The sequence below is a fragment of the Protopterus annectens genome, chromosome 12.part0 (genome assembly GCF_019279795.1).
Source record: "Protopterus annectens isolate FY-2018-M chromosome 12.part0, PAN1.0, whole genome shotgun sequence".
Lineage (NCBI taxonomy): Eukaryota > Metazoa > Chordata > Ceratodontiformes > Protopteridae > Protopterus > Protopterus annectens.
This window is the reverse complement of record NC_056746.1, coordinates 947043899-947070795: the sequence shown is the minus strand read 5'-3', so window position 1 is coordinate 947070795 and position 26897 is coordinate 947043899. Positions and strand designations below refer to the sequence as shown.

Below are 26897 nucleotides of genomic sequence, written 5' to 3'. Positions count from 1 at the left end.
GGGCCTCGAGTCCAGTGTTCTGAAGAATATTCTCCCTTGAGCCACCTGAGATAGATGGTGCTAGGGACGCTGTCCCAGCCAATAAAGAATGAAGGTGAGATAGGATAATGCACATAAAGAAGTTGTGTACTCACCATAACGTTCCATGTGTGTTGTCCATCTTGGCTTCATTCTTGTGTCCCTCCCTCCACCTTTGGCTCCTGGAGGACCAAGAGGATATATTTGGTGTGGAATATTCTCTGACCCTCTTAGGTTGTAAAGTAGTAAAAATTTTATAAGCCTATACTGATATACCAGCAAACAAGGTCTGGGAAATTCCCTGGGGCATTGTGGGATAGGGTGAAAGCCACGAGCTAGTTGAAGTTCTTGTGTTTTTGTAAATGGCCAAGTTGGAACCGAAAAACTGTTCCAAACCCAGCCAGTAAAGAATGAAGGCGAAATGGGCAACACCCGTGGAATGTTGTGGGGAGTATTTAACTTTTTTTTTTTTTTTTTTCTGTTCAAAGTATGTATGTATGGGTCTTTCGGCTTTTCCCGGTTAGGGGTCACCACAGCAGAACTCCGGTCCACTAATGATTTGGCAGTTGATTTTTACGTGCCGAGTTGCCAGCCCTGACGCACAACCTTCAACGAAGGTACGCCCATTCACGCATGTCTCCATGCAGAAGACACTCTAGCTGAGAATTGAACCGGACAGCGTCTTGAGGCGACAACGCTACCGCAGCACCACCACCGCAAAGTACTACACCTAAATATCTGTGTATGTTGGGGGGAGGGGTTAATACCATACAAGTTTCTTTTGTGCTTGTAAGAAAGCTGTCCTCCAAGCTGTTCCAAATATTGCTTATGATTTCTGTGTAATAATAGTTTGTTTAAATTTCTTCTCTAGGAGTCAAGTGCAGATGAAGTTAGCTGTTCTGTGTGTGAGTTCTATTTTATGGATCCCAGTCTATGCTGTTGACATTTGGAAGTTCAAAGAGTAGATTAATGAATAGGGAAATGATGGAATAATACTGATCTTGTGGGATATCCATAAACATAGTGCCAGGCACACAACCAAAGATGTGAATGTTGATCCTGAATTTTATTTCACAACCATGGAGTTCAGTAACACTAAGTTTTCCCTGTCAAAAACAAAAACTAGGTATAGAGATGCAAAGGAAAAAAATCCCTAAAAAGAGTAATATGAGATAATGTTCAACCTAATAACGGTGTATATTGAGAACTGGCTAGGAAAGAAGCCCCACAGAAGGAGAAAAACTGGCTAAGTCATGCATTTTAATATGTGAAAATAATGGGGATCCTCCTCTAAGGAGGAAATGTGCTCTGTGGAAAAGAAACATGCTTAGGATGAAGTTGTCCTTTTGGACGTTCCATAGTTGTTAGTACTAGATCTAAGGCATTAATTTAAATGGCCTTGTAGTGTACTCCTAAACATTTAAATGTTTATTCTGGGATGCAGAACAAGTTTAGTAACATCTGGGGGATAAATTTGAGAAAGTAGAACAGCTAACTAAACATTGGGATAGATAATGTATGATTATTTTCTTTGTGTAGTAGGGTGGGTGGGGAATGGTATAAACATTGCAAGCAGGAGTAAATGTAGCCTGTTTTGTCAACTACTTTGAGCTGCTACTTTTAAAATTTGCCAAAGTATTTTCTTTCCTATTTCTGGATGGTGTGGTGGTGTCTCTTAGTATTGTGTGGGTTAGATTATTTGCTAGCCTGTATGTCCTAGGCGGTACTTGCGTATTATTGCAACCACATTTTTAACGGCCAGACCATTTGCTTCAGGATCATGGATCATGCAGTCGGGTTGTTAATGGTGTACAAATGTTATGTAATGTCTGTTGTTGTACCACAACCCTTTAGTGAATAAAATTTAGAAAACATACTGCTTGTGTGTGCACTTCATTCACAGTGTTTCTGTTATTTCAAGTCTGCCTGCTGCACATTTCTTGGTCGTGGCAGCACATGTTGCACCACTGATTCATTTGCTTGAGTACCACAGAATGAGTAATCCACGTTACACCATGAATAAAATCAAACATCACTGTACCACAACATCTCTTTATCAGAACATACCCCTTCACAAAGCAAGACGCATCAGTGCTACCAAGTTTCTCATTTAAAACCGAGCAGAAAATCAGCTGTCAACATCATGCACCTTCGTGTGAAATCAGTAAAAATGCTCTGGTTAGTTTGAACATCGGTTAAAAATACTGCAGTTTACCTACAGTAATTTCTCCGCATCTGTGTTTTGTCTGCCCATTGCAAAGTACAAAGTGAAAGTAATCCAAGTGGCAGTTGGATAGCGGCCATGATCCCTGAAACATCAGTGTGTAATGCACACAAAATTGGAAGAGGATTTCTGAAATTGTTCCTCTTCGTAAAAGTCATGTAAATGTTGGGGTAAGTACCAAGGAGTAAGAATGACATTTTGCACTGGGTCATGCAAAAGTTGCATACCTCCATAGATATGACTGCAACAGTGAAAATGTGGTTGCGATAATATGCAAGTACCTCCTAGGCTTAACTAGTTCTCAAAAACAAGTAGGGGGTCTTGAAGGAACAAGAAGAGGTATTCTACTTGATCTTGGCTGCCCTAGATTTAATGGCGAGATAAATGTACCCATGGCATAACTTAAGCTTTTTGTGTATAAATGCCTTCTTGAATAAATAACAGGAAGGCCAACTATTTAGTTTTACGTGCGGATGTATTTTGCATTTCAGTTTTTTAGTTTGCTGAAAAACATGTATATGCTATTGCTGACAGTTGTTGAATTCATTCAGTATGTCTTTGAACATACCATACGCTGCTGTTATATGATTATGGGCTTCCTTATGAGCTAATAATTTTTTTTTTTTTGTTTCAGCCACCCATGGGAAACTGTAACCAAAGCTGCCATGCAGAAGTACCCAAATCCAATGAATACAAGTGTTGTGGGGGTAGACGTATTAGAACGACATGTAGATGCCACTGGAAAGTTACATAGCAGCCGTTTGCTCAGCACGGAGTGGGGCATTCCATCTGTTGTCAAATCTGTAAGTGTTTATCTACAGCATGAGCAGCAGAATTTGTCCATATAATCTTGAAGTTGTTTGAGGAGCTCTGATGCCCCTGTGCATCCCTTAGTACTTGACAGTTTTGCAGAGAAGCACCTTGTACTTAGCTCAGTGAAGCCACATCCTTCCTCATCCCTGTACAGTTTCACTTTGTATTCCATCCTGCTTCACTCATGCTAGGGTCTTTTTAGGAAGCAATTACATGGTCTGGGAGCTAGCACTCCCTGCAGTTGTGAAGTTATTCAGTTTGGGATAGAAAGTGGAAGAAATGTAGAACTGGTTAAAAAAAATGGATTATTTTACAACCTAACCGGAACGGAACTTATAAAACTCTTGGGGGTCACACCAATGGAAAACTTGATAAGGATGTGTCGTACCTACTGCTCTTTAAGTATAGATATTTTTTTGAACTTCAGCAATTTGAAATGTGTGTAAGGGGCAGACAGATGCTGTATTGATCCTATTGTTTCTTCTAGTCTGTGTGACCTGAATATGACATGCACGATATTGATAAAGTTACATAATATTGATATAAAGTTAGGTATTACTAAATTTGTCTTTTTGTTTCCTGCAGAAATTTTATGTAGTGAAATGAAAAGATAACCAGGGTGGGAATTTTGGCAGAATGCCCTGCACAGATTCCTACAAGCTCTGTTACATGGCAGTCATTTTTATGTTTTTGTTGTCGCCTTCACCCCACCCCCTTGTGCAGCTGTGCTTTCAGCACTTAGTTTGCAAAAGTCTTTAACGTGCTACTGGGCTATAATGGTGAAATGTGCTCAGTGACTTAAGAATGGAGTAATACTGTCTGTATGAATTCACAATGTACGTATAGCATAAAGGATGCACACAGATTTATGCACAGAAGCTGGAAAGCTTGGAGATTTGAGTCGTGAGCTGTGTATTCACCAGCTTTCATGTTGAAAATGGTTAAACCAATTGACTGGTTCTTGCTGATGTACTGAATAAAGGAAGGTGTAGACCAGTGGGATGCCTGTGTGAATGTCAACTTTTCTACTTGGTCTGTATGAATTCACAATGTACGTATAGCATAAATGATGTGCACAGATTTATGCACAGAAGCTGGAAAGCTTGGAGATTTGAGTTGTGAGCTGTGTATTCACCAGCTTTCATGTTGAAAATGGTTAAACCAATTGACTGGTTCTTGCTGATGTACTGAATAAAGGAAGGTGTAGACCAGTGGGATGCCTGTGTGAATGTCAACTTTTCTACTTGGTGTAGAATGGCATGCTGTCTGCTGTGCTATGCTGTCACTTCCATTTGAGATTTCTAATCTCTCTAATTTATGCCTCTACTGCTCTTATCCTGTTTTATTCTCTTGGGAGTAACTGGTTCAAATGTTAATATTTCTTTTTGCATCAGACAAGACCACATGTGATCATGAGATGGCTGTGTGTGAGAATAGAATACTTTCACATAGGTGTACACACTCTGCCATTTAGTAGTACACTGTTTGCTGTACTGCTCATGTGGCCTTTTTGTTTAGTGCGCTCTGGTGACTAGATTCACATATACCCGGCTCCATATCATTGACATTTGATCATGATGTCCTAGTTTAGAGGGTGTCAGTCCTCTGGACTTAATTGGAGGTTTCCAGGGGCTCCTAGAAAGTAGCTAAAGGAGCCTTTCTGCAGTCTGGGTTTCCAGTGTTCTGACATGGTTGACCAGTAAGGGGAGTACGAGATCTGTTCTATTAGTTCTTTGATGTGGAAACCATTAAAACAGCAATTACAGTACCTTTTGTTTTTACCTGGCATTGGTGCCCTAGACTGTGCACGCTTGGTTTATTGTTTTGGACAGTCCATACTCTACTTGACATCTTGTTTTGACTGGTTCTGTTGCTTATGTTTTATATACATTGTCAGTTAACATTACACTCATTACATTCTTTTGAGTTTATGGATATATAGTTATTTCTCATTATGCAGGACTGTAAATCTGCAGTAAAAGCACTTTTAATTAGTCCAGCCTCAACTGTGTCTAACTTGAGCCTTAGGAAAATGTTAATAATCTGCAGTGTGCGATCCCTTCTCGTGTGTGCTGTTAACACTAGCTGCATAAATATTTGAAGTGTCTTTTTAAAATGGGTTGTTGCTTAAGATGCTGTTGGAGGTAATGTTGTATAGTGTGGATGACAGCTGCTCCTTGTGATGACTCATTCCTCCTTAAGAAAGGGTTTTATACCATGGCATTGGTGCCTTAGACTGGCATTGGGGCCCTAGACTGTGCATGCTTGGCTTGTTTTGGACAGTCCATACTTTACTTGACCTTGTTTTCACTGGTTCTGTTGCTTATGTAATGTTAGTGTAACAATACACTCATTACATTCGAGTTCGTAGATATAGTGGATATAAAAAGTTTATACACCCCTGTTAAAATCTCAGGTTTTTGTGATATAAAAAAAATGAGATCACAGTAATTTCAAAACTTTTTCCCACCTTTTAATGTGACCTATAACCTGTATAGTTCAATCTGTTGGGGAGGAATTCATAAAAAATAAAAAAATAAAAACTTGCAATAAGCTGGTTGCATAAGTGTGCACACCCTTAAACTAATACTTTATTGAAGCACCTTTTGATTTTAATTACATAATTCAGTCTTTGGTAGGAGTCTGTCAGCATGGCACATCTTGACGTGGTAATATTTGCATACTCTTCTTTGCAAAAGCACTCCAAATCTGTCAGATTGCGAGGGCATCTCTTGTGCACAGCACTCTTCAGGTCACCCCACACGTTTTCTATTGGATTTAGGTCTTTGTTCTGGCTAGACCATCCAGAACTTTAATTTTCTTCTGGTGAAGCCAATTTCTTGTTTATTTGGATGTATGCTTGGGGTCATTGTCGTGTTGAAAGGTGAAATTCATCTTCAGCTTTCTAGCAGAAGCCTGAAGGTTTAAAGTGACTGGTATTTGGAACTATTCATAATTCCCTCCACGTTGACTAAAGGCCCAATTCCAGCTGAAAAGCAACCCCGAAGCATGATACTGCCACCACCATGCTTCACCGTGGGGGGTGGTCCTTTGGTGATGCAAAGTGTTTTTGTGCCAAACGTACTTTTTGGAATTGTGGCTAAAAAGTTCATCCTTGGTCTTATCAGACCATAACACATTTTGCCGTAAGCGTTTGGGAGACTTGATGTATTGTTTTGCAAATGTTGACCGGGCCTGGATGTCTTTGTAAGAAAAGGCTTCCATCTTGCAAGCCTACCCCATGTCCCAGACACATGGAGAATACAGGATATTGTGTAGTACACAACCAGTACTTGGCCAGAAATTCCTGCAACTCCTTCAGTGTTGCTGTAGGTCTCTTGGTAGCCTCCCTGGCCAGTTTTCGTCTGGTCTTTTAAGGATGTCCAGTTCTTTGCAGTGTATTTTCTCCACTTTTTGATGACTGTCTTCACTGTGTCCCATGGTATTTCCAGTGCTGTGGAAATTTTGTTTGTACCCTTCTCCTGACTGATGCCTTTCAGCATTGAGATCCCTTTGATGCTTTGTAAGCTCTCTGCAAACCATTGTTTTTACTGTAGCAGGCAACTGAGTAAATGCCAGGAAAATCTTACTAGGACAGCTAAACTTTATTTGGGGTTAATCAGAGTCTCTCTAGTGTGCACCCAAGATGACTGAATGCTGTAATTAAATCCAAAAGGTGCTTCAAAATATTAGTTTAAAGGGTGCGCGCACACTTATGCAACTATATATATATATATATATATATATATATATATATATATATATATATATATATGTATGTATGTAAATTGTATTGTAAATCTGCAGTAAAAGTACTTTTAATTAATCCAGCTGTGTTGTTTAACTTTAACTTTAGTCTTGGGGAAAATGTTAACCTGCTGTTTGCGATACCTTCTTGTGTGACTGTTAACACTAGTTACATAAATATTTGAAGTGCCTTTTTAAAATGGGTTGTTGCTTAATAAGTTGTGGGAGGTAATGTTGCGTAATGTGGATGACTCAGCTGCTCCTTGTGACGTGTTTCATCCTGTTCAAGCGGGTCAGCAACTCCACTGGTCATATGTTTCAGTAGGATTCCAGATGAGGTCATTGTAACCTTACCTCAGTGAAGGTTGTTCTAAATATGGTTTATTCCAACTCAGATGATTCTGAAACTTTGGAAGTGCTTTACTTGAAAGGAAACATTCTGAGAAAGCATTCATTTAATTTTATTTAAAAGCTCTAAAAATAGCAATTTGTTTTTAGACAGCTGTACTGCCTCTTAGTTTAATTTACTTTGCTTCCTAATTTTAGACTTTTGAATCTAGTGAGACTAACACATCACCTGTAAAGCAAACTTACCTGTAAAGCAAACTTGCATGGTAGTTTATTTTAATTATTTAACGTATTTGTTTACTGGGATAGTCCGACTTGTAACAAGCCAGTTTTCAGCGGTGGCCTTAGGAGAAACACTGTAGACGCACATCTTTGTAACTTGGGATGAAACCAGTGTACCCGGAGAAAACACGTATTAAAGTATGCTTAGCTGGACTCCTGCCCTCAATTGATTTATTGGAGCTTTTCTCCCAGGGTAGCCGCTGAAAATGGGCTCACACATAGACTATTCCGGTCAACAAATGTAAAATTAAATAAATAAAATGAATGCAGGGAGGACATGTAGACTCAACACAGAAGGCCCTCTAGCCGGGAATCTAACCAGAGAACATCTTGCTGTGAGGCGCATTTGGGAAAGCACAAGGGTAAATTTGTGTGCGTTCGTATTTAAAAGCATAAAATGCCATTTTTAATGAAATGAGATTGTAGTCGTTTTTAGACAAACGTGCTCATTATGACTGTATCTCTGGCTGTAGGCTTCTTAATTGTGCGTTTCTTGGAGGGGATATCTTCAGGTGGCAATGCAAATTGTTAAGAGTAATGTGTTTTGAAAAGTGTGTGTAGTTATCTGGAGTGGGTGGAGCAGGGAAAGTACAGTGTCACAGGAAGTATTACTTGAAGATGCTAACAAATTGGAAGATGCATCTGTCTCTTGGGAGGCATGCGAGTAATTCATGTGCCTATCATGAACCTCATAATGCACTCTGAGGATGGTGGCCAGAGTAATCCGAGAGGTATCCCTTCACATAGTGGGCTGATGGTCCTGATTTTACTTGTGGAATTGGTGAAACATAGCTCTCAACCTCCCTTCTCCAGAATAAGGAACACTAGTCCTCATAATGTGTGACAAATGGGCAAAATGTGGAACACTTACTAATGGCTTACTAAGAACTTCAACTAGGAAGGTCATAGGATGGCTAAAATATACTTTTTTTACTTATAAAAAAATATATTGTAATGAATTAATATAAATCATTTCTATTTACCCATTGCTAGCAGTTAAAAAATTCCTAACACTGAATGTGTGACAAACCCTCTCAATGTGGAACTTTGAGGAACATGAACTTTTAAAGACCCCAAATGAGGTACATTCCTCGTAATGAGGTACACTTGAGAGCTATGTGGTGAAATGATACGCAACCTCTGGGGAGGGAAAGAACAGACTATATGGACATAGCTGCTGAATTGTGCAAAATTGATAGATTTTTATGAAAAGGCTTTCTCTGAACTGGGCTTGGGTAGGATTTTTTTTCCAGTTTAGCAGTGGAACTGTTTTTAAGCAGGTTACATAGACCACAAATGCCTTAGTGCTGTACCACACTGTTTTATTTCACTGTAATCACATTTGTGTAGACTGCCACTGCTGGCTTCCTTTTGCTGTAACTTTCTGGCATCCTGCAATACAGGAACCTCATCAGAAATGAGCACTACACCTGTAATATTTTTGTGTGCTGTTTATTTATGGGTATTGTGTTTGCTTACGTGTATGTGAGCATGTTTAGTGTGACTTTGTTATTCACAAGCTCTTAGCAAGATTCAACTTGTGACTGAATTGTTTGTGTCTTTTAGAAAGGGTCTATATTGTATCCTCGAGCGTTTAAAAAAAGTGAACGCTGATTGATCAAACTTATTTTCACGAAACTGCAAAATATCGAAGCAGCAGAAACTCGAATTTTTTCCTAGGGAAAGAATTTGGTTGTCCGATGTTCTTCGTCTTCCCTTGCTGCAGTCCTGACAATTGGGTATAGTCCGCGTCCCAGTCGGCCCGAATACCAGAGTATAAGGCTGACGTCGGTCATGGCGCCTTAGACTGACGTCAGCACGTCAGGGTACTAATGCGCATGACCGACGCCATTTCCTCAGTCTTTTTTGCCGCATGGTCCGATGCAGAAGCAATTTTGCGAGTGCAGGTTGGCGTTCTGAGATTTTCCGAAACCGGAGTTTCAGACCGAATACAGAGTTGGCTAAGTAACCCCGTTGGGGAACATTTTGGTTTTTTCTTGCCTCAGTATTTAACCGGATGTCAGAAAAAGTGAATAACTGTATTTCTTGTGGGAAGCAGATACCGCATAGGGATTATCATACATTGTGTATACCTTGTTTAGGGCCTGAGCACGACGTTGTTGGTTGCCGCTCTTGTGCTAGATTTAACAAGCGCACTATTAAGAGGAGGCTTGATTGTGCTAGGTTAGTGTTTGGGAAGCGTTGCAATTATACTATGCCGTCGGATGCTCCGACGCCTGCTTCATCTAAGAAGCGTAAGGACAAAACAGTGAAGTCTAGGGGTGAGGAACCGGCAGTCCCGGACGTCGGTCCTTTAGAAGGCTCAGGGGAGCCAGAGGTTTTGCCAGGAGTCTCTATGGAGTCTCAGGCAGATACTTTACTGTTACAGGATGTGCCCTCTCAGGAGGTAGGCCAGGCTGAGGGGGCTTCTCAGGTAACTGTTCTTCCCTCTCTTCCCAAGGTAGTTAGGGCCTCTCCTTCTGTTGCCAAAGCTTCTTTTAGAGGACGGCCAAGTTCAGCTTCTGTAGGGGCTTCTCCTAGCATTTCGGGCTCTGTGCCTAAGAAACATATGCTTAAAATGGCAGAAGATTTGATTACTCTGATTAGAGGTTCTATGCCCCCACCTGATAAGAGGCCTAGGGTGGAACAGGAGTTTGATAGTTTTGAACAGTGTTCACAGGCTTCAGAGTCTTCTGTGGAAGACTTGCAAGAGTTTCCTACTTATTCTGATTCTGATGTGGATGATTCCACTCCTTCAGCTTCTCCTCCTGAGGATTTTTCATTTTCAGAGACTCTTCACTCCATGAGGGAGCACTTTAAATGGGAAGGCCAAGATTACTCTGACTCCAGAAAAGGCTTAGGGAATTCTTGTTTTGCCCCAGCATAGGCCCTTAGCTATTCCTCCTGTGTTGAATGTGGTGGAGGATGTTTTTGCAGAGGCTTCTCTGAACCCTGATTCCTTGCCTCCTGCTCCTGTTAAGCCTGATAGGTATTATAGGGTGCCCAAGCTCATAAGTATTTGTTTAAGAGTCCCAGGGCGGACCCAGAAACTGTTTCTCAGGGGCCTAAAGGTGTTAAAGCTTCTGTGGTTAAAAATCCTGTACCCTCTGATAAAGAGGCAAGGGCTTTGGATAGGTGGGGTAAGAAAGTATATACTTCTTCCACTCTAGCCATGAGGGCGTTGAATTGTCAATTTCATATGCTGAAATATCAGAATTATCTCCTTTCACAATTGAAATCTAAGGTGGATGCTTTGGCGGAAGGTATTGAGTGTAAAGAATTGCTGGATTTGGTTCATGTGTCTGAACAAGTGGGTAAGCATTCTTTGCAGTGTGGTTTTGATGCTGTTCAGGCCTCCTCAAGGGTGGCTGCTACTAGTTCTGTTCTTCGCAGACATGCATGGTTGAAGGATCAGAATTTAGCTGAGCATGTTAAGACCAGGATTTTGGATGCTCCTTTACAGTCTGATGTGTTGTTTGGACCGCCTGTGGAAGCAGTTTTAAAGAAAATGGAGGACAAAGCTAAGTCTATGCAGACTGTTAAAGATTTTTTGCAGGTGCAGCCTCCGAAGTTTAGTAGAAATTGGCCTGCTAAGGGGTGGACATATCCTGCTTATGGTTCCCAGTCTAGGAGGTCTAGACGTGGTAGGGGCAGGGCTCAAGGTTCGTTTAGGCCTAGATCAGACAGTTCACCTGCTCAGACTTCTGGTGAGGGCAGGGGTCAGTCCTTTCGTAAGCAGAACCAATGACCTGCCTTTTCAGCTGCCAGTGGGCTCTCGTCTGGCAGCTCCTTTGGGAGGAAGATTGTCTCTTTTCAAAGAAAATTGGGATTTAATCACTCAAGACAGATGGGTGCTGGATATCATTCATCACGGGTACAGATTTTATTTCCACACAATGCCCCCTTTCAAAGGCATGCCAGATGTTCCTCCTCCACAAAGAAAAGAGGCTCACAAGCAAGTTTCTCAGTTACTCCAGATAGGGGCTATTCAGCCAGTCCCTGTGTCAGAAAGGGGCTTGGATTTTATTCTCGCCTGTTCCTAGTGCCAAAGAAGGGGAACACGTGGAGACCAATTTTGGATTTATCTATCCTCAACACTTATCTGGACATTCCCAAGTTCAAGATGTTGACGTTACAGCAACTGTTACCTCTGCTGGGCAAGGATCACTGGATGGTAACTTTGGATCTCAAGGAAGCTTACCTTCATGTGCCCATAAGGCTAAGTTGCAGAAAGTATCTGCGGTTTCGAACTGGAGATTTTCATTATCAGTTCTCTGCATTGCCCTTTGGCTTATCTACTGCGCCCAGAGTATTCACAAAGGTTCTGGCTCCAGTGATAGCTTACTTCAGGCTTCAAGGCATTCAAATTTATCCTTACTTGGACGACTGCCTGATTCTGGCTCAAGAAAAGGAACACCTTCTACAGCATCTGGAATATGTCATAGCAGTGCTAAGATGCCTAGGGTATTCTGTGAGCGAAATAAAGTCCAGTCTAGTACCCTCTCAAGACATGTGCTTTCTGGGTGTGAGACTGAATACAGCAGCCCAGATGGCCTTTTAACCCCGGACAAACAAAAGAGTCTGTCACTTTACTTCCATCAACTATCTCATCAGTCCGTGCTGACTGCAAGGACAGTCCTTCAAGCATTAGGGTTCATGGCATCTTGTATTCTGGTGCTTCCCAATGCCAAACTGCATATGAGGAAGCTGCAATGGTATCTCAAAATGTATGGACACAGCACTGCCAAGATTTGGACACTGTCATTCAAATAATACCTTGCCTTCAAAAGGAATTCTTGTGGTGGGCTCAGGAATGTCACCTAAACAAGGGACTCTCTGTGACCCGGCCAGAGGCGAGTCAGATTTTAACGACAGATGCCTCGGACACTGCTTGGGGAGCTCATCTAAATGGAAAGTGGATACAAGACAAGTGGCCTGCCAGACTACAGCATCTACATATCAACATGAAGGAGATGTTAGCAGTCCAGTTTGCATTGATGGCGTTCAAGGAGTTACTTCTTCCAGGGCAGGTGTTGATTCTGACAGACAACACAACTGTCATGTGGTACATCAACAAGCAAGGGGAACACATTCTTATCCTCTATGCAGGCAAGCAATGATTTTATGGGAGACTGCGTTAAGCCTGCAACTGACTCTTCAGGCAAGGTTTCTGCCAGGAGCACAGAACTCCTAGCAGATGTATTAAGCAGACAAATCATGGATCCCCACGAGTGGAAACTGGATCTTCATGTATTTCAGAAATTGACAGTGTCATGGGGAACTCCAGACATAGATCTGTTCGCTTCTCCACTAAACCACCAGCTGCCAAAGTATTGCACAAAGGGGTTTCATCACACAGCTTGGAAAGTGGATGCTCTGTCTTTCAGTTGGAAAAACCTTCATGTCTATGCCTTTCCACCTCTACCTCTTCTTCCAAAGGTATTACTAAAGGTCAGACAGGACAGGCCAAGGATGATTTTGATAGCTCCAGATTGGCCTCGGCAACACTGGTACCCACTTCTAAGGAGTCTTGTAAAGAAGCCTCCATGGCCTTTACCTCTGATTCCTCATCTGTTATCTCAGAAGGACGGTCATCTGCTCAATGTCAAGCTTCAATCTCTTCATCTCACAGCTTGGCATATTCTGTGTTGAAGCATGGTAGGTCTCAGCTTCCTCAACAAGTTTTAAATGTGATTATGGAAGCTAGAAGGCCTACTACTAGGAGAGTGTACGCAGAAAAATGGAAGAGATTTTTATTTTGGAGTACAGCAAAGAATTTGGAGATTTCAGAGCCTAATTTGAGTGTGGCTCTTCAATATCTTACTGAGTTATTGGACAAAGGTTTGTCTTTCTCTTCCATAAAGATTCATGCTGCAGCAATTTCAGCTCACTATGATTGTGACCCACCTTTGTTTTCGCATCCTTTGTTCAAGCAGTTTCTTAGAGGGGCAAAGAATATAAGACCCCCACGTAGAGCTCCTACTCCTGCTTGGGATCTCAATTTTGTGTTGGAAAAACTTACTCTACAACCTTTTGAGCCTGCAGCTACTGCTGAATTGAAATATTTGTCATGGAAGACTGTTTTTCTGTTGGCTATTACTTCTGCAAGAAGGGTGTCTGAGTTGCAGGCCCTTATGGCAGTAGAGCCCTTTTGATTTTCCATAAGGACAGGGTATCATTACGTACTAATCCTTCCTTTATGCCTAAGGTGGTTTCTAGTGTGGCTTTAAACCAAACTATTCATTTGCCTACGTTTTTGCAGATGCTCAAAATAAAGGGGAAAAGATTTTGCACACTTTAGATGTACACAGGCAATTGCGTTATTATTTGAGCAGGACTAAAGATTTTAGGCAGTCTCAGCAGTTACTTGTTTCTTTTGCTTTAAGTTCACAGGGCAAGCCTGTGTCAAAACAAACTATTTCTAGGTGGATTGGCTTTTGCATTGCATTTTGTTATTCCCATCATGGCAAAGAGGTTCCAGCTGGGATTAGGCCTCATTCCACTAGGGCTACTGCCACTTCAACAGCATTTCTAAGGGGTGGCAACTAAGGATATTCTGGAAGCAGCTACTTGGAGTTCAGTGCATACTTTCTCTAGGCATTATCACCTGCCTATATACTCTAAGACTAGAGCTGGTTTTGCCACAGCTGTTTTACAAGGCATGTTGTCAGCTCCTGCTACTTTATAATTTGCCAGCCTCCCTTACCTCTGCTTTGGGATTCTACCCAATTGTCAGGACTGCAGCAAGGGAAGGCGAAGAACATAGTACAGTTTTGTACCTACCATAAATGTAGATGTTCGAGGATTCCCTTGCTGCAGTCCAATTTACCCTCCCTCCTTCCCCTCTGTGTTTCAGGGTGGTTGTGTAGGTGAGTTTACATGCTTATATTTTTTGTATATATTACTGTATATATTGTACATGTTTTTTGGTGCAGGTTGTTTTTGGGACTTGTCTTTCTGGGTCTTCTGACATCTGGGGCAAGAAAAGACTGAGGAAATGGCGTCGGTCATGCGCATTAGTACCCTGACGTGCTGACGTCAGTCTAAGGCGCCATGACCGACGTCAGCCTTATACTCTGGTATTCGGGCCGACTGGGACGCGGACTATACCCAATTGTCAGGACTGCAGCAAGGGAATCCTCGAACATCTACATTTATGGTAGGTACAAAACTGTACTTTTCTGTTGCTTCAGTATTTTCAGTGTTATGGTGGAAAGTTACCGGTCAGATTAAGGTAAGTGTGCGATTGTGTGGATGTGAGTGTTAGGGTTGCGCGCGATGGAGTGGACATGAGGGTTAGGGCGGATTTAAGTGAGTTGGGATTAGGGAGCGGGTGAGGTGAGTGTGCGATAGTGACTGACCTTAGGGTTTGGGTTAAGGTAAGTGGGTAGTTAGTGGTGTGTGCATAGTTTAGTGTAGGGTTATGTATCAGATTTTAGGTGTGTGTGTGTGTGTGTGTGTGTGTGTGTGTGTGTGTGTGTGTGTGTGTGTGTGTGTTTTGGAATCGCTGATCTGACAGCTCGAGATTGTAAGATTTTGCTTAAATTAGGTTGATCAATCAGCGTTCGCTTTTTTAAGCTTTCAATGATATAATATAGACCCTTTTAGAAATTTTCGTCTTGCATATGTTCCTACTGTCATTGAATTGGTACTGTTATCTTGCAGGAAACTGTAGTGTTGGGAGTTTTGTAAGAAGAGGGCCATAAAGCATCTTGAGGAACTTGCTGCAGTAAACCACTTTCTGATAGTATACCACATGCTAGTCTACTTGATTGGGCCTACAGCTGGGTCATTATGTAGGAAAGGACAAAACTGTTGGTGGCTTTATTGAAGACTCAGGGCAAGGATAATTTTGTTCTGTACTGGCTTGAGCTTTGGTATGGTGACAGGTACTGAAAGGTAAATGCTGTTTTTAAAAAGTGTTTTTTTTTTTTTAAGATTCGTTTCATACAACGTGCGTTTTAGCATTCATTAAACTGACTGCACTGAGAGCATTTGCTTAATAGTGGATTTTCTTTGGGGGTGATTGTTGTTGCTGTGTGACCATTTCCTTCAGTGAAATGGTACCACTGTTTAAGGGTCATATTGAGTGCTGCTTTTTACAGAAAGCAAGTAAGTGTTTATAAAAACAGAAATGAGATGAGTCTCTGCTTATGTTGTCTTTTCGGCTTTTTCCGGTTAGGGGTCGCCACAGCAGAACTCCAGTCCGCTAATGATTTGGCAGTAAATTTTTATGGTGCAGAGTTGCCAGCCCGGCGCCCAACCTTCAGCAAAAGCACGCCCATTAACGCATGTCTTTCGGAGGTCACTCTGCTGTGGGGAGGACATGCAGACTCCACACAGAAGGCACTCCAGCCATGAATCGAACAAGAGAACCTCTTGCTGTGAGGCAGCAATGCTACTGCTGTACCACAGAGTCTCTGCTTATGTATTGGAGTGAAGTGAAACTGGAGTGTTTCTTTTAATTGGAGTTAACATTTTCTGAAAATTTGGAGTAGCTGAAACGTAATTCACGTTACATAAGTGGTTATCCTCTGTGGATGTTGAAAACATTGTTAGATTGTCCGGATTTAAGAAAGAACCATGCGTACACAAGAACTTTTGTCTTTACTTCTGTTTGTATATTCTGGTCATTTTTATAGATATTGAACCACTACCTTGCATGTACCTGTAATGTATTCAGAAAGTACCTTACACTTCAGGATGAGTTGGAAGTTCTTAGCCCTTCACAAGAGCTCAGGACTAGACTGACTTTGGAATATCAGAAAATAGTCTGGAAATTTCATCTTGTGGAGTACAAAGATTGTGGATATAATTCTTATATGCTATGCATGTTTTCACTATTCTGGCAAGATAAGTGGCATCTGAGAGCAGTTTGTCAAAGGGGAATCTTCAAAAAGTAGAAAAGAGCACAGACCGCAAAGGAGCATTTCTTTTTATTGCTGAATTTTTTGGCCAGTTGGTGAGTGGAATTGGAGGTCAAACATAGCTGTTCCCTGAATTAAACCTAGGTCATTGCCAAAAAACATTTGTGGTTTGGAGGGTTTTTTTGTGAAAAGGAATAGCTCAGAAAAGGATATAGAAGTGCATGCACAGTGCAGAAAGCTGTAGTTGATATATTGGACATTTGATATATTTTTAGAATGGTCATTGTTGCATATTGTTAGCATCATTTTCCTTGGCTTGATCTTAAGTAGCCTTAAGTTGCAAAAGGTGGCTGTGGTGTGGTTTTTTTTTTTTTTTTTTTTAAATATTAATATATATATATATATATATATATATATATATATATATATATATATATATATATATATATATATATATATACAGGAAATTGTTTTATGTAGATGAATATTTAAGTTTCTCTTGTCCCATGGAGTTTGGTTCTCTGACGGCAAAAGTCTGTACCGCCATTTTGTTAGCTTCTACTGACACAGAGTAGTTGATCCTTTAGTTCTATAGAGCCTTTGCAAATTCTGGGGGGGGGGTGCAGTAGACATTTTGGACCTTATCAGCAGGTTCCCAAGGGGGAATTTCACAAGCCTAAGCTGTAGTTTTCACCAAGAGGGGATACCTGAAGGATAATAATCTGAAATGGTGGAACCTGCAAGATAGAGTCCCAAAATATGGAGACTGAATAGCTGAAAGAACTGACTTGTACTTGGTCTGAGATACTGTTTACTGGAATATTTCCTTTTCTCTGAGGTATGGCAGTCTGAGTAGGCATGCCCCCCCCCCCCTTTCAAAAAAGTTTAAAGGAGTAGAACAGTTTGAGATTCACTCTTCCGTGTTTTTGGTCTTTTTGCTTGTCTGCACTTGGCATTTTGAGTGCCAGCATTTCAGTAGGGAGACATACATAGTGTTATAGTTCACCTCAGGATACCACCTTTCAGTTTGGAGGCATAACTGTATAGCTATTAGCAAGGCAAACTATATAAAAGTGTGGCTGAACAGATGCTTACTGTTATGGCAGACTAGTCTTCTGTGGCCTAAGGTAGGTTCAGTGTTGGTCTGGATCAATTCAAGTTTTGCTGTAAACTTTCTTGGTAGCAGTGATGCTTCACCTCAAATTTAGAGTATGAAGAAATCCAGTCGTTTGTTCCTAAACTTTGGTGTTCTGTCCACGGTACATTCTTTCATATCTCGCATTTTATCACCTCTGCAAGCTGTCCTTTGAAGACGCTATGTTTTTAATTTAAAAAAAAAAATTAGCATCACTGACCATCATAATTGGGCCACGTCTGAATTTTTTTTCCCTGAAAGGATATCCTTTCCAATGTTTTCCAAGTCTCAAAACCTGGATAAGGAGTGGCTCTCTAAAGACTTTCCAAAACTGTTGAAGTAGAATCTCTGGACTTATGAGACATCAGACTTGTGTGGCAGCTGAATTTTAGTGTAAATTCGAAAAATATTTTATCCTGGAATGTTGGCCATGCCTCACAATCTGGGTGACCTAGTAAATCACGATCCCGAAAGTACCTTTCACTAGAGAGGGTAGGCCATACTTTTAGTACCTTAGCTTTACAGACTTGGTACTACAATATTTCTTTTTTCAGGTTTTTACTGTAACCACACCTGTTTTGCCTTTCTGTTGTAGAAATAGCATTGCAGTAGTGGTGGTGGTGGTATTAGTTTTCCATTTTTATGGTAGACCCAAAAAAAAAAGTATTGTATAAGACAAAGTTTTGGCATATACTTGCTCTGTACTGTTTTGTTTTAATTGTTGTATTGCTGTAATGAATTACTTAATTGGAGAATTAGTAATGGGCTGCATTATACTTGAAAGCATTTCAAATATACTTAAGCATTTTATTCATTCAGCGCAGAAGTTGCATTTAACAGTTAGGTGATCCCTTAAGAAAAGGCCTTTTTCTGTCGCAGTTAACAAATGCTTGAGTTCTCCATATTATATATGTGTTTTTTGTTTTCATGATTTTTTTCTGTTAAAGTATTACTTCACTTTTATTCACAACATCACTAAAGTTAGTGTTTATAAACTGATTTAAATTCATCTCCGTGAGAGAAAAGACATGCTATTTTTTTTTTTTATAACTACTGCAGTAGTCTTAGCTGTATGGGTTGTATTCTGCCAAGAATATAAGACCTGGCCAGCTTCCACAGCTTCAGGGCACCTTCCATGTGCCACAACTGTCAAGCAGCTCGAGCTGAGCTGACTGGTTTGGCAGCGAAACCCTTCAGAGCTTTACTGCCGCCAGAGTGCTCCTCTGAGGCTTTTGAGAATCGACTGTCGCATTGTGCTTTCCTTGGCTGGGCAGATAAGTTACTTTCTGGGTGGGGGGGGGGCTTCTTTACTGGGACAATTTGTAAGAGCTGCTCGCATGATTACTTGTTTTGAAACCTTCCTTGGAGAATGACTTGTTGAAAGAAATGTTTGTTAAAAAGGGTTCTACTATTTTACTGAAGCTACTTTATTGAAGCAGTAAATAAGAGAGAGGACACTTTAAAGCCATCCTTAACCAGGATATAAATGAACCACATTTACATATAGGGATGGATGACCTTAATAGATATACAGAGCGAGAGTTTGAGGAATTAACTGAGACCATATGGGGTAACTGATGCGCACAATGTGTACACATGTTTTAGAGGGACCCTCCTGTGTAATAAATGGGGACTATGATAGAGAAAAAAGGTTCGTGGGGACTATGATAGAGAAAAAAGGTTTGTGCCGGACTGAGAGTGTGGTATATTGTGCTTTGTGCGTGAAATTCCCAGCATACTACACTGGAAAAATTGAAAGGAAGCTTAAAAGTAGAATTTACGAACACCTTAGAGATACAGGGTTGGAAAAAGACTAATGTCCTTGCAAAACACTAATTATTTCCCCTAACCATACTTATTCTGGAGGGATTTGAAATTGACCCAAGGGGGTGGCCCATGGACACTACAGTTAGAAAAACGTGAGGCTATATGGCAAATTAGAATGACTGCAACAAGTTGGCCAGGTATAAATGATGCTCTGTCTTTAGCGTGTTTGAAGGCACTAGATAAGTGTGTATGTGTATACATACAGTTTATTTTAAATGTTTCGATGAATGTTTTTAATGCAACATATATTATGCATTTTATGGTTTACAATGAGTGTTTATCTTTTATACAGTTTCTATTCCTTTAAAAAAATTATCCAGCTGTTGAATAATTTGACGTTCTAATTGATGAATGTAACTTATTGGTGGAGAGTAATTAGGGGGTTGTCTCTTGCTATTTGGGTGAAAAAGTCTAATGAACATTTATGAAAGCGCTTGATTTATTGCTACTATTAAACTTGTTTTTCTGCAAATAAAGGGCTCTTTGAGTTTAAAAGATTTGGTTGCTGTCCTGCATCTTCTGCCATGGGCTTTGACTTGGAGTTTCTAGTTTCATTTTGCTGATCTTTTTTGCTAATGTTTTATCTTTCCTTTTCAGGAAAGTTTGTATTTAAAGCTAGGAGCGTTGCTTTAATGGGTTGTCTCAAGGCTAATGCATTTTTACATGACACATTTTTGGTATTTTAAAACTAGTGTTGTCTAACCAGCTGTCCCTAAAAAAGGTAGATGTATAGAATTCCTCAGACTTTAAATTTTTGTATATTATTCTCAAACATGACCCAGCAGCTGTAGCCATGGTTGACTCATCTGCTGCTAACACTAATTCCAATCCTACATTTTCTGATGAGAATAGGAAAATTGATAGGTTATAGAAAAAAGTGTGTACTTCAGCCCTTCTCTTCCAAATGGCACAAGGGGTTTTCTTTCTCCTCATCCAGTTTTGGCAAAAAAAAGTCTCACAGAGAACTCTGGTTAACAGACTTAAAAAGTGGCAAGGAGCTTACGAAAAGTTTCAGACCTCCCAAAACCAAGGACACTCGAGTTTGACTCTTCAAAAGTCCTTATGACCCCCTTCCCACCCTGGTCCTCTGTCTTTCTTTCTCCCCCCCCCCCCCTCTGAATCTCCATTTTTCACTGGTAACAAATTGCTTCAGACAAATGGGTTCTGAAAATCCTTAGTCAGGGCTACAGATGGCAGTCTTGAGGAAGTTGTTCCTTTCCCAAGGGGTCATTCCTCATCCTGCAGACCAGATTGTTTTGCTTCCACCTGTTCATCGCTTGCTGTCTGAAGGAGCAGTAGAGCTAGTTCTGCCTTCCTAGGTGTGGAAGGCATTTTATTCCGTGATGATCCTAGTACCAAAAAAAGAAAATTCTTGGAGACAACTTCTGGATCTTTACTAACCATGTTTGTGTTTGGTGCCGAAATTCAAATTGTCACTTCACAAACTGTGGTCTCCTTCCTGTTTTCATGTTTTAGTATCACTAGACTTGAAAGGTGCTTATCACGTTCCTGTTCATCTAGACTTCAGGCATTTCTTAAGGTAATCCAGATGCACACAACCTTTTCCAAGCCTATGCCTTACCCTTGGGGGCTATCTGTTGCACCAAGAGTGTTCACAAAGTATCTAGCTGCAGTTAAAGCTCATTGCAGTCTATAGGAGATCCATATTTTTCTGTTTTTAGACCTGGTTGTCTTTGCAGAGTCTCTCTTAAAATGTCAGAATCTCTTTCGGGTAAGAGATCTCTTACACAAGTTGGTATTCCAACAGAACATTCAGAAGTTTTTCCTCAACTCTCTCAAACAAGATTGTTTCCTTGGATGTGAACCAGACACCTCGGTTCAGAGCTTTCCTTCAACAGGAAAAAATAGATGCTAATTATACAAGTTTCTCTAAGGTTTTCCACTTCAGTCACTGTGGGGGAATACCTCAGAATTTGGCGTCTCATGGCATGTATGACTTTCATGATACCCCCTTGCAAGACTCCACGTGAGAATAATACTGGTATCTGAAATCTCTATGGTCCCAGTATCGACACTCTTTACCTTCCCAGATCCCAGTACTGGAGTTTGTCAGAAGAGAAATTGCTTGGTGGAGACAACAGATATCCTTAATTCAAGGTCTCCCCTTCTTCCCTGCACCAAAGCAGTCACTCACAACAGGTGCTTCAGACTTTTCTCGCTCCTGAAACTGCTCCCAAAACAAAGTACAAGGGATGTGGGACACAAAGAACAGAGACAAGTGCATAAATATCAAGGAGATGCTTTTCCAGATCAGTGCACTCCATTCTCTGAAACATCTTTGGTACCCAGGGCCTCCAAGTGGTATACCACAGTGATATGTGTAGTCAAGAAGCAATGAGGAACCCGGTTGTACCAACTTTACAAACTAGCCATGTTGGCTTTGGGTGTGTGCTGTACAGCTATATCCCATCTCCTCCTACATTCTGTCACAGCAAAATTATGTGGCAGACTGATTAGAATAGGGACAGACCCTGACAAACCAGCTAGATCTGATCCATCTGTGGGAAGTAGACCTCTTGCCTCCTGTTTCAGTAGTCAACTGGCAAAAATCTGTTCCTGGATTCTATGCAATAAAGCCTGGAAGACTGATTCCTTTTGACCAAGAATGTTCTTGTATGCCTTTCCATTAATATTCAGGGTACTTCTGAAGATACAGAAGCAGTCTTCTCAGGGTCACTGTGGTGACTCCTTATGGCCCAGGCAACTGTGGTTCTTCCTTCTTTTGGAAGTGGTCAGGGGCAGTTGCCACAGGGTTCCTCATGGAATGACTCTGTTCACACACGAACTGGGGTGTTTGCACCCAGATGCCAGTCATCCTTCAATTGACTGCTTGGATGATAGGGTCTTAATTCCTTTTAGGCACCTGTTTCTGAGCACAGGTACTAATGGAGACAAAGCTTGCTACTAGAAAGTATTGGCAAATGGTAAAAGCTTTCTAGTTGGTGCCAACAACATAACAATCATCCATTCAGGGCTAGTTGTTCTCTGGTTTGGTTTTACAGTGTTTGAGAGTTGCTATGCTGTGGCCTTTCTTATTAATCAGCCTTTTCAGCATGTCTGCCCCTGGGTCTTCCTCTTTCAAGGTAGACTCTCTTGCTCTTGAAGTTTTGCTTAAGAGGCCTCAAGTAAACCAATGCCCCCTCCTTCGGATCTTAGTTTGTGTTTCTAACTCCATTTGAACCAGCTAATCTGGCTGACTTTAGTTTCTTGGCATGGAAACATGATTACTGTGACCTTTGCGGGAAGAGTATCTAAGTTGCAAGCTCTTATGGTGAGTCAACCCTGCTTCATTTTCCAAAAGGACAGGGTTTGTTTGAAAACTAAAGTGGTGTCCTAGTTTACATTAAACTCATTACAGCTGAGTGCACTTACCTCCCACTGACATCACCTGGGCATCAAATGTTGTTCATATTTGCATTAATTTCAAAACCATGCTACATACAAGGTATCAAGATTTCATCTTAAAGCATTATGGCAAACACAATTGTAATGATATTTCATTAGTCTAATGTAACTAAAGAGATTAATATTGTTTGTATACTGCTAATGTTTGGATACTGCTAACTTGTACTGCATTTGAATTGTTTTACTGCTGTTTTAGCTGCTTTTCTGTATTTAAAAAAAAAAGTTCTACACTTTTTCCTGTAACTAGTCTAGTCCAGATACAGATTTGCTGTGTCAAAGACTGTAAGCTTCTGAGCCACTCAAGCCTTTCTGTGTAGGAGGGAAGCCGCCTAGCTTATCTGCCAAGAGTGGTTTCTGGCCCAGAAATTGTAGTTTAAACGTTTGGGCAGTTTTTCCATCCCTTTCAACTTTCAGGTTTAAATCCTGCATTTGCACAGGTTTGTGTTTGTTTAAGCTCCGCTCAGTGGTGCCGAGCTGAGGTAAACCTATTACTGGTGCCAGAAAGTCTGCTCTTCAGTTTTTTAGCTCTTGCTAGTTCTTTCTCTCTTGCACTTTAAATAGCCTAATCACTTTGCACTTCAGGTTTTTGTAGCTGTTTTTGTAGCACACCCAAGAGCCATCAGCACTAGTCGTTCTTCACTGAAATAGCCCTAGTACTTAGTAGTTATGACCACCCCTCCTGACATGATTAAAGGGTAGTTCCCTGTGCTTTCTCCTATTAACCTGGTACACTTGGAAATTCTGAGGCAGTGTAGCAACTGCCTCATGTACACAGACAACCCTCTCCTCTTACCTTCCACCACTCAGACATGTGAGTGGTGCACTTGTATCTCCAAATTGGAAGCTATGCACTCTCCAGCAAAGATCAGACTAGCTGGTCAAGAGGAAAAGATAAACATCTACACCACACCACATGGAGCACACAGCCCTCCAGAACACCTACTGTTACAGCTCTCACATAAACGCAAACCACACACCCACCTTCGCGGAGGCACTCAATAGAATGTACCCAAACGGCAGACACCTCCAAGACAAACGCACTTGACCACGACCAACACAAACCACAGGGCACGTAGCTCCTCTCCAGTGTGCACCTCAACCTAAGCCCCCTAAGGCTAAACACCTTGCCCAATACACTAATCATAGGTGACTCAATTTTAAGGCACACAGATGTTGCACTCCTTAGGTTGAATAAGAGAAGGTAACAGTCCTCTGTCTATCCGGTGCCAGAATCAGGGACATAACGACACGACACATGCACTCGGGTCACTCCACAACAAGTACAAGTATGACACTCCATTGTCCATGTGGGTGTGAATGACCTGAGACGCACCTCCCTGGACTACATGAAAAGAGACATGGTGGAGCTCTTGGATTATGTGGCCCAGGCAGGTATGACACTAGCCCTGAGTAGTATCCTACTGTCACCCAGAATGGTACTGCAGTATAAACAAAAAATGATTGACTTAAACAATTTGTCAAGTTTCTGGTGTCATTCTAAGGGGGTCCAGTATCTGTCTGCTTGGGATGACATGATTGACAGACCTCCATGCTTTGCCAGAAATGGCCTGCATCTGTCACCCCTGGGTTTCCAGGGGTACTGGCTAAGGCTTTTGCCCCCACTATAGTGCCTTTTTTTAGGCGGAGTTCCAAAGACCAATTTACCACTGTAACAACAGCTATAAATCAGAGGGTCATGCTGCTCAACGCTAGAAATCTAAATCTCAAGATGCACTTGCTCGAAGCACTCCTCAGAATGGAGAACATCGACATTTTGTGCTGTAACAGAGACCTGGTTTAAAGAGGCAGAAAGCATCCCTGCGCTACCAGGCTGTAACTCATCCACACCTTTCAGCCCCGAAACATAAACTTTTTTTTTTTACTGTTTCACTGCATTTATCTACTTTTTATACTGTTTCAACTGTGTTTTTTCATTGCTAGATACTGTTTCATAATTATAAATGTTAAGTTGTCAATCTCGCCTTCATTCTTGCTTGATGGGTTCGGAGCCTATCCTCGGCTCCGACTCTGCACTTGCTAAGCTCGAGAGTCACTTTTACCAGCTCGAGGCAGCCCCATATCCCATGATGCAAGGCGGTAAGTACCCAGATCTCGTTTGCCGCTTCGCTGATGAGGTCCTCCTTTTACCAGCTCCTGGTAAGTGAATTGTTACTTTACTATTTTAGCCCCTTTCTACAAAAAAACTTAAAATTATTAGTTTTAACTTAGTTTTAGTCCCTTTCTGACAAAAAATTTCCCTGTCTCCTCATAACTTTCAGTCAGACTTTCACCCATCCCATCCCCCCCCCCCCCCCGTTAGGGTGTGTGTGTGTGTGTGTGTGTGTCTGTTATTGATATCTTTTGATATGTTTAATTTCTTGGACTGGTGTGTGTGTGTGTGTGTGTGTGTGTGTGTGTGTGTGTGTGTGTGTGTGTGTGTGTGTGTGTGTGTGTGTGTGTGTTTTATTCACCATGTCTAAGGAAAGGGTCTCAGGCTTTAAGAAGTGTGACTCGTGCTGTCAGAAGATGTCTCTGACAGACGGTCACACTTCTTGCCTTTACTGCCTGGGGCCTCTTCACCTGCAGGACTCCTGTGCTATATGGTCATTCTTTTAGCCAGAGAGTCCTGCAGGAAAGAAGAAATAAATTGATTTTGAGGGGCCTTCTTAAGCCGGAGGGCTCTCCGGCTAAGTCGGCCCCATCTAAGACTTCTAAGTCTTCCAAGGCCCAGGCTTCTTTGTCCAAGCCTGTGGCCTCGGCTCAGACTCCTTCAGAGTCGAGATCGGCTCCGGCTGGAGCCGATTCTGTGTTACCTAAACCTTCGGCACCGATGGCTATCTGTGCCGACTCTGGTTCGACCACTTCGGTGTCGGCTCCGATTGGTTCCGACCACCATGTGGCCCAGGCATCGGTGTCGGCTCCGATCGGCTCCGACACCCTTACTTTTATGGCCGTGTCGGCTCCGGCTGGAGCCGATGCATCGAAGCTACCTGTCGGTGCCGATAAGTTGTCGGCTCCGACAGTTTCTGTGGTTTCATCGGCTCCGATGGTTCATTCGAGGAAGAGGTCTAGGTCCCCTTCCTTGGAGCCGATACTTTCGGCTCCGGCTTCGCCTCTCCCCTCGGAGCGGAGCCATCGGAGCCGATCTTCAAGGTCATCCAGGCTTTCTGACCATGATTTGGAGACAGTGGTCAGTAGATTACTAAAGTCACAGGCACTGGCCCAAATGCTACATAGTCCGTCTCAGCAGACTACTATTGGTCCACACCCCATTGCAGTTCCTCCTTCGACTCTACCCCAGAGTTTGGAGTTGGAGTCTTCGGGGAATGGTTTCTGCTATGGCTGAGGGACAGATACCCCCTTCTGCTCCTTCAGCCTCTACTCTTATCTCCTCTTCGAGACCTTCCTTAGAGGGATTTGGTGGCCGGGCTTCCCTGGTCTCCGAGGGGGTGAGTGGCATCGGACCCTTGTCCGAACCCGCTCTTCCCCTTGGAGCCTCGGCCTTGGTGAGCTCGGCTCCGACATCTGCCTCGGAGCCTTCCTTTTCGGTGGGTCCTGGAGTTCCTAGTTCTTCGGAGCGGGTTCTCTCGGACCTTCCTGGGAGGGGAGCCTTCGAGGTGATGAAGAGTGTGCTGGCCACTGGTCTCAGCCAGCAGTCTGTTCCCTTAGCTCCTCCCTCTATGGTGCCTGTTGACATCTCTGCCACTTCTCTTGCTCCAGGACCCAGAGATCCTCCGCCTCAGGTTTCCCCACTGGGAATATCCCCCTCTTCCGAGGATTCTCCTGATTGTCGGGAGATCCTCCGCGGAAGAGGACATGTAAGAGGAAACACGTAGACTCCCCCGAGTCTATCACTTCAGATACTGACTTAGATGAGTCAGAGGGATCCCCAAGATCCCGCTCTGAGGATGTCGTCTCCTCAGACATCCTAGAACTCCATAGACAGAGGGGAAACTGGCCCACCAATAATCCCTCTGAGGATGAGTCAGTATACCTGGAGGCGTTTGGATCTCGGCCCTCCACCTCCTGGGTGTCTCCGCCTTTCGACCCCCTTATGCAGGTTATTGCTCGAAAGGCGTGGGCTGCTCCTGACTCTGTAGAGCCAGTCCCTAGGAGGCCTTCTAAATTTATTACTGCCCCGTCGGACAAGCAATTCCTTACAAAAGGTGTCCCCGCTGATGCCAGGGTGGTGGCGGCTGCCACCAAGAAG

The 26897-nt window shown here is 42.2% G+C and overlaps 1 protein-coding gene across 2 annotated transcripts in view; it reads left to right on the top strand.

Moving 5' to 3' along the window:
* Positions 1-26897, top strand: part of PRELID3B (PRELI domain containing 3B) — a 207061-nt gene that overhangs the window by 16572 nt on the left and 163592 nt on the right. For both annotated transcript variants that reach the window (XM_044089978.1, XM_044089979.1), the window contains exon 2: positions 2877-3045. In XM_044089978.1, coding sequence (XP_043945913.1) covers positions 2877-3045 — 169 coding nt within the window. The remainder of the gene's footprint in view (positions 1-2876; positions 3046-26897) is intronic.